Source organism: Anguilla rostrata, chromosome 3 (genome assembly GCF_018555375.3).
Source record: "Anguilla rostrata isolate EN2019 chromosome 3, ASM1855537v3, whole genome shotgun sequence".
In the NCBI taxonomy this organism is placed as follows: domain Eukaryota; kingdom Metazoa; phylum Chordata; class Actinopteri; order Anguilliformes; family Anguillidae; genus Anguilla; species Anguilla rostrata.
In genome coordinates, this window is record NC_057935.1 from 29,626,084 (window position 1) to 29,638,441 (window position 12,358).

The 12,358-nt window shown below is 36.1% G+C and overlaps 1 protein-coding gene across 3 annotated transcripts in view; it reads left to right on the plus strand.

Moving 5' to 3' along the window:
* Positions 1 to 12,358, plus strand: part of LOC135251988 (nuclease SbcCD subunit C-like) — a 49,449-nt gene that overhangs the window by 11,038 nt on the left and 26,053 nt on the right. For all 3 annotated transcript variants that reach the window (XR_010329239.1, XM_064329899.1, XM_064329900.1), the window contains exon 3: positions 4,658 to 4,826. Coding sequence is in view for 2 of the 3 variants with exons in the window: in XM_064329899.1 (XP_064185969.1) it covers positions 4,658 to 4,826 (169 nt within the window). In the remaining variant the exon portion in view is untranslated. The remainder of the gene's footprint in view (positions 1 to 4,657; positions 4,827 to 12,358) is intronic.

A 12,358-nucleotide genomic window follows, 5' to 3' on the forward strand; every position in this document is an offset into this window, starting at 1 on the left:
TTATACATTTTGATAAAGGTTGATCCAGACAGTTTGCTCTGCCTATCAACGAATTTGGTGATTTAATTTATAATTAAATATATTCTATAATAATTACCAAATTAAATCAAATAAATATATTTTACATGTTGGGTAAGTGAGGTGTTTTAACGGTTGATGCACTTGTGTTTGGTAGTCCATTTATTCAAGTGCCGGACATCAAACGAGGGTGTTAATGGTTAAAACTGCTGGGTTCTGAAAATTAAAGATATTTCAATTAATCCATACCTTGCTGACGACTGTTTAACAAAGATGGCAATAATTGGAATTAGCAAAAAATAGCAAACTTTTTCTTCTTATTACAAATATAATTAATTAAGACAGGACTAAATTTAGTGAAAATGAATTTAACTTGAGAAAGCATAAATTTAAAAAGGAAAACCTCTTGTTAAGTGTAAGCCGTGAAACCGGTATTGAACACAACGCACAATTCAGGCTCGAAAATGAATGACAAAAATCAGTGCTGTTTCATGAGCGTTTAAAGAGCAGAATCTTCGCAATACATATTGTAATGTCATCATAAATGTGGAGAGACCCATGTGAAAATACTGCACAAGTTTATGATGCAAATAAAAGCAATGCCATCTCTAATTTTGTTAATCATTTTACCTATTGGTCTTGGTTGCTGGCTGCCCTCCAGCCATGGCTTGCATAGCCTTGGCAACCAGGTGTGAGAACTCTGACTTAACACAACATAATGACGAGAACAAGCCAGTCAGCCCAACAATGCTCGCTATTTTCCTAACTAAATTAATGCTCTGATTACCTACAGACTAGATAGTATCTAACACTGTATCAAGCCTAGTCTTGAAAATCCCCAGAGTTTGCGCCTCTACTGCGTAACCTGGCAGGCTATTCCACACACTGACTACTGTCTGCGTGAAAAAATTATTTCTTATATCTGTACGGAATTTACCTTTTTTTAAATTTCCATTTATGTCCCCTCGTTCTACTAACAGAACTCAACCGGAAGAATCTCTTGTCGTTCACTTTGTTGATCCCCTCTATTAATTTAAAGCCTTAAATGCCCCAATCAAATAACCCCTGAAGTAGGCAGTATACTTCATAAGAAGTAGAACTTTTGAGCAAAAAGACGCAATCAGAACAACTGAAGAACAAAAAGACGCGGTGTTGTGTGTTCTCACGGTGCAGTGTGCGACGGCCTCCAGGGAGAACTTTTCGAAAATGTCTTTCTTGTTCTCCAGCAGTTTTAACCGTTAACACTAGGAATTTCTTACCAAAAGTGATGGTGGGCCCTAATGCTATCACTTAGATTTTCCAATTTGTCTATTTCATAATATATGCTCACTGACCAATTATGTGGCTCTATGTGAAAATTAGGAATATGTAGGGTCTGTAAAAGAACTTGTCCTGTCAAATAGCAAGGGTTTGGGGTAAAACAGACCGGTATCCTAGAACAATAATTTTCACTAATAATCACTTCACCTTTCCCGCACCAGTGTGTGTGATAATTTGAGCCAGCCAGAGATTTTGGAGTGTTGGTCACTTCAAAACCAAAATGTAAATTTGTAAAACATAAGCGACATTACAAAACACATTTAGGCCTACTTTTTGACAATGCAATAAGTTTCTATAAGCCATTTACACCAATGTTGATAATGGTCTCCACAGGGAAATATGAGAGCAGTTACACAGCACATAGCACATCCAGGCCTGCAGACTTAAGGAAAGTAACAACACCCCTTAGTGTGTGATGAGAGTCAACATTGAGCCCCAATACAGGTAGAACATTGTCTACAATGTGCCATGGAGCTTGGATGTTTTATTGGAGCCAGAAGCTGGCCTGCTATTACCGATGATCCGTAATCATAGCGCTCCACTCGGCCACAGTGGCTTGTTTTTTTCTTGGTAAATAACTATAATATATATGATACAATATTGTTTTGTAAATTTGTGTTAGATTAAACATTCCTGACAAGAGGATAGTTCCCAATCCTCCTAACAATTTCCTTTTCTTGGCTTTCAAACTTTGCAAATCCAGGTTCCCCTCCTTTTGCAAAGAAAGAAAGTCAAGGCACCTCACACAATTTGTGTGGTGTGTAAAAAAAAATTCAGTTGGAGAGGGGCCTATGCTTCTCCGCTGAGAACCAGATACTGTGAACGCTATATGTTCCCAAAAGAGTATAATGGCATCAGTAAGCACTCAAATGGCCAATTGTGCCTGCAGTTGTAAATAGTAAAAGTATTAAAATTAAATCAATAACCATGCAAAACCAGAACAAAAGTCGTGTGTACATTTAAATGAAAATAAAAAATTTGCAGAAAAGGCCCCCTTTAAATCAAAATAATATTTATGTAATTAAAGGCATCTAAATTTCCTCCCCACTGCCCTTACCAGACGAAGTGTCAATTTTTAGGTTCGTCTGGAAGCAGAGGATCGGACGCTGCTCGTGCAGGCAGTGCAGGTGGAACTAACTTCATCTAGCTCCTGTTAACCTGCAGTCTTACTGCTGATGTTAGCACTAATAGGACAAAATGTGGTCTGGATCAAAATGGTTTGAAAGGTCCTTTTCTAACCATTAATAATTTGTTTTACATAAACTTAATCTTAGATATTGACGTTGGGGCCCGTTGCAGCTGGAGTTCGTCATCACAGTTGAATCTGGGAAGAGAATGAGAGAGCTTCTTGCAGTACATTAGTAATCTGTCACCCATAACATAAAATTCTCCACCTTTCAGGCAGAGATCTCCAGGTGTCCTCTCTGGTAAACCTGTCAACATTTCAAAAGTAGATAAGTTAGAAGTTCTGTTACACATCACTCTCATTTGCATCAATCCTCTGTCTGACAAATGCTGCAGCATCACCTCCATGTCCTCTCGGAGTGTCTTCTCATCTGAGGATGAGATCAATAAATCATCAACATATTATATTGTGTGACTTTAACTTAGGCAATCCTTTAAGTATTTTAGCTAAAGCTAAATTAAACTATGTTGGGGAATTATGAAAATCCTGGGCAAAACGAGTGAAAGTCCAGCGCCATTTCTGAGAAGAAAAAAACAAAAAAGCAGAACAAAACAAAACAAATGCATGTCAGAACTGCAAATCAAAATGAACAAGAAGTGAATAAAATCCTCAGCAGATATCCAGAACAGAAAAGTATTTGTGTTCATTTGGTATTGCAGTCAACACAATAATAGGATCAGCCACTAGGAGAGCTAAATTAGCTGCACATTTTTTAACCTCTAAATAATCAATAACCAATCTATACGAACAATCCGGTTTACATACAGGAAGTAAGAGTTATGAACACGGAGAAATAGTTTATTTTACGATGCTACATTCCTCCAAAATATCAATGGTTTCTGTACAGCTTTTCTGCTTTAGGTCACTAGGACAGCGTTTCCCAACTGGTGTGCCGTCAGGTGAGGTCAGGTGTGCCGTGTGAAAAATCCTTTTATTTTTCATGTTCAGATGAATTAAAAAAAACTTAAATGAACAAATCCCATTCACTAAAGCCAAAATAAATGTCATTAAAATGCATATCGCTTAATTAAAACCCCAAAAGAACATTTAGGCCTACGTGCATGTGTGTGTGGAGGGAGGCTGCAGGGTGTTTATTTTTTATGCTTTTGAGAGTGGTGTGTCATGAGATTCTGTAAATTTGGAAAGTGTGCTGCGGAAGGAAAAAGGTTGGGAAACGCTGTACTAGGATATTGGGTGAAACGGCATACACTTAAACATATAGACTATTAAAAGTACACTCATAGCTGTACGAAACCCTGAAAAGTGGCAAACTCACGGTGCTGTATAGGTATGGGGCATGCCACCCCACCAAGGTGTAACTTGGCGGGATGGCATACCACCATCCCAATAGGCAGAGTAGTTGTCAATGTTTTGAAGTTACATTGTGATGGATGAGAAATGAAAAATTAATTGAAGTGGAAAAATGAAAAAGGATAAGGTTTTAAAATTCACAGATTAAACTTAAGAAGTGTATTTGTTCATATTTTTAGGAATTTATGGTTTCAGCACTATCATAATAGTTGTGGCCTTGAGCTGGGCCCTTAGCACAACCGACTGCTCCAGGGGCTTTGCCCCTGTTCTCCCTCTCTGACTACCCACTTGCAATTGCTCACTCAGGCCTTTCCCCTAGAGCATCCTTGAAAAAGAGAAACATGTTTTCAATGGATCTTCCCTGGTTAAATAAAGGATTTAAAAACAAAATACAAATCATAGCAAGCACTGGCATAGGGACTACACAAACATAACTATTTCATACAATAGTTCTTGTTATAACCTTGTTTTAGGGTGTATTTTATGATGAGAGAGGGCAAAATTCCGGCACAATAAAACCGTGTGCGTCTCATACTTGCAGACTGTGTGGATTGTGGGGAGAGGAACATCAGGACCCATTACAGTCACTTTAAAGCAAAAAGCATATTGGAGGCAAAATTTCATTAACTGTTTGGTCCCACTGTCTTGGACCACTGTACATATACTGGGACACTGATATTTGCATACTGCTCAGTGTTCTATGAAAGTGCAACAGTTTTTTGTGCGCTCAGCAGTGTACTTTGTGCACTGTGCTTATATTCTAATAGCAGTAACACTAAAGAGGTGCGTTGCTCTGTGCATTCAGTAATTTGTTTTCTCCAGCAATCAGCAGCAGGCTGTGAACAGAGGTGACCGGGAGCTGGAATATGTTCGAAGGAAATTCTCCAAAATGGAGGAGAATCTGGCTGCAGTCATCAGTGAGAAAGAGGCCATGTTGGAAGAGACCAGTGACCTCAAAGATGACCTTGAAAAGGCCAAGATGGAGAATCAGGTGAGTGGGAGAGAAGTGGGAGAGAATGGGAAGAGCCTGCATCAATCCCAGCTCAGCAGAACACCTTACTTCCTATCTCAGGGCCTTTTTTGGAGCCATCTTTTTGAATCATTATGACTTAAACAGCTAAGAGTATCAGCTCTTTTGGTAGTAGTAATAGTAGTAGTAGTATTTTTTATTCAGTCATCACACACCAGTGGCGGACTCAGGCTGTTTGAAGGGCAGGGGCGAAAAAATAAAAAGGGCAGCTACTGCATGACATGGGACCCCACCAGCGTGCAAAAAGCTACGATGCATCGTGTTTTCTCACTTGGAAGGGCACTTCATGAGTTTTTATCATCAGAAAGGCACCTGTAGGGAACCTCAAGTTTATCCAATTGTAAGGGCACCTATATGGCACCACATCACATTTTCTCCACTGGAGGGGCATCCATTAGGAAACTTCCCCACATTCGCACGCATGTAGGGACACCCTTTACTGCACTGCATCACATTTTGTCCACTGGAGGGGCACTTCTCCATTAGACAGGGCTCCAGACTAACTTTTTCATTTAGTTGCACCAGCACATAATTAGGTGCATCCAAAATGTTTCACCGCGCAATAATACATTTTAAGCGTTACCTTTTTTGTCAGTTCCCATACACATTGGTAATTTCTTAACACATTATGTAAATGATTGTAAACAGGAATAAAGGTGCAGATACATGTTTTTTCTTTATTTAAATCACAGCACAAACAATAAATCGCAATAACCTCAATTGTTTAAAAAATAAACTTAAAAAGTTCTGATGTTTAAAGTGCTTGACAAACTTAAATAAATAAATAAATCAAACTCAAATAACTCAAACAAAAGTGTGCGCTGCTCCCAGAGGAGTACAGGGCGCGGTTTCACACATACACACTAGTGATGCGCGGATCGGCTGTGACGTCATCCGAATCGCATCATCCACCCGCCACCTACCCGAATGAATTATTTTCTGCAATTTAGAGACCCGCACCCCTACGACGGAGTATTAGGGCCACATTGAGAGGGAAAAAATCAGATATTTTGAGAATAAGGTCGTAATATTACAAGAATAAAGTTGTAATTTAATGAGAATAATATAAAATCATAATATTTCAAGAAAAAGTCGTAATTTTACGAGAAAAAATCATAACATTACGTGAATAAAATCGTAATTTTATGGTTTTTGAGAGACAATTTATTGAGAGACAATTTTATTGAGAGACAATTTATTAACATCAAACCAACTTTTGAGAATTTCCAGCTCCCTTTCAATAGCATACAAAAGTTCCTTTAAATTTTTCCCAGAGCAAAATAAATTTGTATCGTCAAAATTTTAACATTTCAGTAACATTGCAAATATCATTAATATGAAGTAAAAAAGTGTCATTAATTTGCACACATTGCTGTCTATTTTCCAAGTAGCTTTCCAGCCAAGAGTAAGCTATACCTCTTATCCCATACTTCTCCAATTTTCTCAATAATTGGCTGTGATCTATAGTATCAAAAGCCTTCTGTAGGTCAATATAAATACCAATAGAACACTCATCATTTTCAACTGCCTTTGTTATTTCTTCTACCATCTCCATTTTGTTTTATATTGTTGTTTTTACAGATGTGTGTTTGTGTGTGTATACATTTGCTGCTTTTACTTGCACCTTGTGAAGCACTTTGTAGCCCTTGTCCTTGAAAAGCACTATATATAAATAAGGTTTACTTACATTACTGCACATTTAGTAGTTCTATTTTCCCTAAATCCATACTGGTGTTCACTCAATAATTCATATTTACCAATGTAGAGATCCAATTGTTTCACAAATAATTTCTCTAATATTTTTGAAAATTGAGAAAGAAAGGACACCTGTCTATAATTATCCATGTAATGCTTATCTCCATTCTTAAATATTGGTATTACCTTTTCTGATTTCATATTATTAGGAAAAACACCTCTTTGAAAATACAGAATACATATATAGGTCAGAGGTCTTACAATAAAATCAATTACTTCTTTAATAATTAACATGTCAATGGAATTTATATCAGTTGATGTTTTGTTTTTTAATTTTCTTACAATTTCAATTATATCAGTTTCATTTACCCCCATAAAGGAACATAGAACTGATATAACCATTAATCAGATTATCAAACAAATATTTTTTATCATCAGGCACAGCAATTTTGCTGGCCAAAGTAGTGACAACACCCACAAAATAGTCATTGAAATCATCAACGATGCTTTTTATATTGTCCGCTGTAGCATCAGAGCTATTTAAAAAAATAACTTGGAAATTCAGATTTATAACATCTATTCCGAATAATATGATTGATTACTTTCCAAGTCCTTTGAATGTTGTTTTTACTGTCCTCTAATATTTTATTGTAGTATTCCTTCTTCTGTAACCTCATAATGGAAATCAATTTATTCTTATACAACTTATATTTTTCTTCACTTTCACTGGTTCTCAATTGTACATATTTCTCATAAAGTAAATTTTTCTTTTTGCATGCCTTTTGCAGACTTTTTGTCGTCCATGGCTTTCCTTTATATTTATCCTTCAACCAGCACTTTCTATTAGGAAAATGTTTGTTGTATAACTCTATGAATGTGAACAAAAATGTATCATAGGCCTGATTAGGATCATCAACATACACCTTATCCCAGTTATAATTTATAAGGTCCATCTTTAAGGTCTTTCAATTCTTTCTGGTGTCCTTATTCTTATTAATTTACAGGAAGGCTCACTTACACCAACTGAACATTTAACCTTTAAATTATGTGAAATCACAAAAATAGGAAGATGATCACTGACATCACTTAAAAACAAACCACTTGTTGCTTGGTCATGAACATTAGTAAAAATCACGCAATAAGTGTGGCACTTTCTTTAGTTATCCTATTAGGTTTGTCAATAAGGGGCCAGAGACCAAAACTAAACATTACATTACAAAAGTCTGTTGTTAGTTTATGTTCATTCCATTTTAAAAAGTCTATATTAAAGTCACCACAAACAAAAAGTGATTTCTTATGACATACTTTCCCTAAAGTATCAACTATGGTATTCATAAATTTATCAATGCAAGAACCAGGCGTTCTATATATGCAACTCAAAAGTATACTCTTAAATTTAGTAGAATGAATTTCAATTGTCAAACTCTCCATGATATCATTAACAATTGTACTATCAATTACCTTACATTGAAATGCAACGCCATCACCCCTTTTATTTAACCAGTTTACATTAAAATTGTCATACCCATCTAACACAAAACCAGCACCCTTTTCATTTTTTAACCAAGTCTCACTTATAGCACTGACTTGAAATGTATGTTTTAATGATTTCAAATCTTTGATTTGAACAAAATTTGTATAGGGTCTTCTGCTATTAAAATGATTAATTGAAAAACCCTCCAAATTAAGATTATTAAACAGATTCTCAGAATAATATTCAGAATTTGATTTGTAATCATTATAAAAATTTGCCTCAGGATCAATGTTCTTTTCAAAACTAAATAATTTATGTTCAGTCAAATTTAGAAAACTTTAGATTTAGCTCCTCACGTTTTTTCTTATTACATATGTTCTCAACTAAGGTGCGTCCTCACCTTGTCGGTCACCGACTGCAGCCCTGGCATAGCTGCGATGTTTGGTATCCAGCCCAGTGATGATAATTGGAGTACTGCTCTAAGTCGTCAATCCTTTGTTCCAGCAGTTCGATCCTCTGGTCCCTTTGGCTGATTGTAGCCCTCAGCTCACGGACCTCCTCCATTAAACCCATGAGGTTAACGTGCCATTTTACTATTTTGCTGATCTCCTCAGACATAAAATTGAGGGATTTTTTAATCTATTCTAATTCCTCTGCCAGCTTTTTGGTTGTAATCTTTTTTCAAGAAGGTCACAAAAAAGAAGAAAAAAAATTCTGGGTAAGCTTAATGAAATACTGCTCTGTTGCCAATCACCATGTGCTCCCAGACCCTTAACAATGTCCTTGATCAAAAAAAAACACCAAATTGACACAATTTCCAAAAGAATGGAAGTAAAATATTACTGTGCCATCAGCAATGATTTAATTTTGAATGGATGGCACCATATTTTGGTGATTTCTGAAGGATTGCAGAGAGACTCTGAACAGGGGAAAGGCAGTGGCAGCCATCTTGACAATGAGAGACTGTTATGTTTAGCATGTGCAGACTATGACAATACTGACAGTAGCAGCCAGTCACACTGATTCTGTCCAAAGCGGCAAGTACTGAATTTCCGATAATGTGGGATCTAGTGAGGATGAAACCACTTAGTTAGCCATTTCTGTTAACATTAGCTACCATATTGTTTTTGCTAGTGTTACGTCCCCAGACTAGGTTAAAGGCACAACACATAATGTTTAGACGGGAATCCTCTGTACCAGACTGTAGCACTGACCAGACTATATTAAACAATCAATTTCTTCATTCAATAAACAGAAAAGCAAAGCAATTCATGTTTTCGGGAGATCCAAAACAAAAAACTAAACATGACTACCTTTAACAGAGGAATAAATAACCAACAGAAACACAAACTCAAAAATAACAACAAAATCTGACCTAACATGCAAAAGAAATGGCACCCGACTTCGTACAAGCTTCCTTTTAAAAAATAAAGTTCCAGTCTTATATAGTAGAATCTGATGAAAAACACGTTTTTAATGTACAAAAATACGAAGTTATTCACACGTACAAAGCGTTGTCTATAAGTCATTAATTCAAACAGCCGAAATCTAGGCCTGCCATTAAAAGTATTCATATCTAAATTATACCAAGTTTCAAGAAACAATATCTTACCTCACACAAATTAAACAAGCTACCCAGTGTTTCCTAAATTGTTTCAAGGAACTTGGCCCTGTGTGTACAAGTATACAGTACAATAATGGGGTAAACGTGTGTGGAAAGGTTTGTAAGAGTCAAGATTGATTTAATTTGCCCAATATTATTCGGATTCAGATCTTTCTTCCTATCTCTTTGATGCGATTCTCTCAGAAGACAGAACCAAGTTTCTCAATTAAACAAACACACACCTGCAGAGAGACAGCGAGTGAGAGTTTTCCTTAACACAGATAGGCCAGAGCGACACCATCATGCTTTGGGAATTTTATAATTAAAATGATCCAAACGCCGTAAATGCTATATCATACTCCTTCCACGACTTTCCTAAATATTTGGGCTGACTGTTTTTAAAATTCAAAAAAATCAACTCTGTCAAGAAATACAGGCAGTCCAAGCCATTTTCTTTACGTGTCGCTGCCTACTCCAGCACGCTGTTCAGCAACTGAATAACCAGAACCAGAGTTTCACAATCAAGTGCTATCGAGACTTACTTATATACATATAATCTCATGAAATTCCTTCACTGGAACCGTCTTTAGGGTGGGCGCTGTAGTGATAGAAATTATAGGCCTAGAACTCCGCGGAGATAACACCACCAACGTATTTTCTCTGAAACTTAAATTTTTAACAAGAAAGAAGTCTCTCGAAAGAGAAGGGAGGGAGTAATGTGAGGAATTTGTTAATACAGAAGAAATTACTTTTAAAAAATGTTTCACTTCGTATTTCATTTTCTACTTTCCAATCCAATTTCATTTGTTTTGTCATGCACATTTTAGCGGTTTTCTCATTTTTCTGTCATTTGCGTTGATACATTTTGCCATAGCCTAACAAAACCATTATAATTTTAAATACAAACGTTGAATTTTTATATCAGGCTCATCTAAAAAGAGGTCATAGCATGGTTTTGCATCTCAAATTTATTGTGTTATGTCCTTTATTTTAAGAAAATAGTTTAGCACTATATGATTTCATTATCTTTATCAAATTAGGTCGTTACTGGTGCATAAATCGATTCTGTAATGCTGGATACATCTGATGCCACTGACAGCTCATGTGCAGGAGCTTGTCCTCACAAAATACAACTTAGGGGAATTTGAGTAAGAGCATAATTGCTGAAGATGTATTTCACTCAGGGAAGTTTTTTGATGTTTTATTTAATTTATCCAAGTGTATGCTAATCAAACATAAAGGTAAAGTGTGTCTATAACAATGAGGGGAGAAACAGTATTAACAAAAAAAAAAAAAACAACAAAACATGTTGGCCTTACATTCTGTAGTTTTAAAAAAATTTCATTAGGAGTTTATGGCATACAGTAGTTGAAGCTGAAGGTGAGGAACTATTTTATGAATTGTAAGATATTTTTTTAAATATTTGACTTCAGTGTCCCTCAGATAGGGGTGGTAATGGAGTTCATGCAGTTCATATGCTGCAGTTCAGAGTAAGGATGAGTAACTATGTTTTGATTTATAAAATGTTTTCCTATGTTTAAAACTTGATTTGACTGTTTATTTACCTAAGTGTTATAAAAGCCTGTTATGGCTATATAACCTATAGTTTATTGTTTGTTAAACACAGCTTTAAAAAGCAAATGTTGGTTTTTTAACAACAGGAAATGTTGTTAAACTGCATTTTTGATGTCATTTTAAAAGCATGACTTTAATGCTTTAATATATCAAATATAGCAGTGACAGTGTTTATCATGGTAAAAATCTGGAATCCTTGGCATTTTATACAGCTTTGGGTTAAACTCCACAGACTTCCAGTTTTAGCCACGCCCACTTCCGGTTTGTATCGGAATACAAATACAAATATTTATTTGGTTGATCAAATACAGATACAAATACAAATAGTGACACCTCCCCCCCCCAATGTGTGTACACTATTTATTTTACAATAAATATTTATTTTAAGTTGCAAATATACAAGAACTTGTACATTTTGTAAAATGAACTTGACAACCATGAATAAACATATCCTTTCTGGAGGAATATGCTTTCTGTAGATATTCATCAACAGATTTATACATGCCCCTTCAAGAGATCATAGCAATAGAACACTTTACACTGTTTAATAAACTCTAATGCACGATCTGAAAATTAATCACACTAGCTAAAAAAATGTATGCAACATATCAACACAGTTTATGGGCAATCTCTTCTAGAGCCCTATTCGCACAGGACTAGTATTACCTGGGGACATCTAGTCACTTGTAATAATTGCAGAGGTCGTCTGTGATCTTAATCCCGTGAGAATCTGCCATGTCCGTAATTTGTAAAGTAAAAATTCCACCGCAAATTACCTACCATATTTTACCAAACACAGAGGTCATGTGATAATATTAGTCCCGTGCGAATCGGCATCTCTGTGATTTGGGGTCGTATTTTACTGTTACATTTTCAATCATATCCGGGGGGATAATGTCAGTAAATTTGAGTAAAATACAGACTTCGCTAATCCCATGCGAATGCGCCACACGAAGCACAGACGTGGGGAGGTAATTTCTAAATCACATGAGGTCCCCAGGTAATACTAGTCCCATGCGAATAGGGCTTAAGAGTGATACAAGATATTTTGTCACAAATAGGACACATGGACATGTTGGCAATGAAGCATGCTTTATAAAAGTGCTATAACAAGTCTATTGCCAGTATCCTGTACAAAGTGCCTAC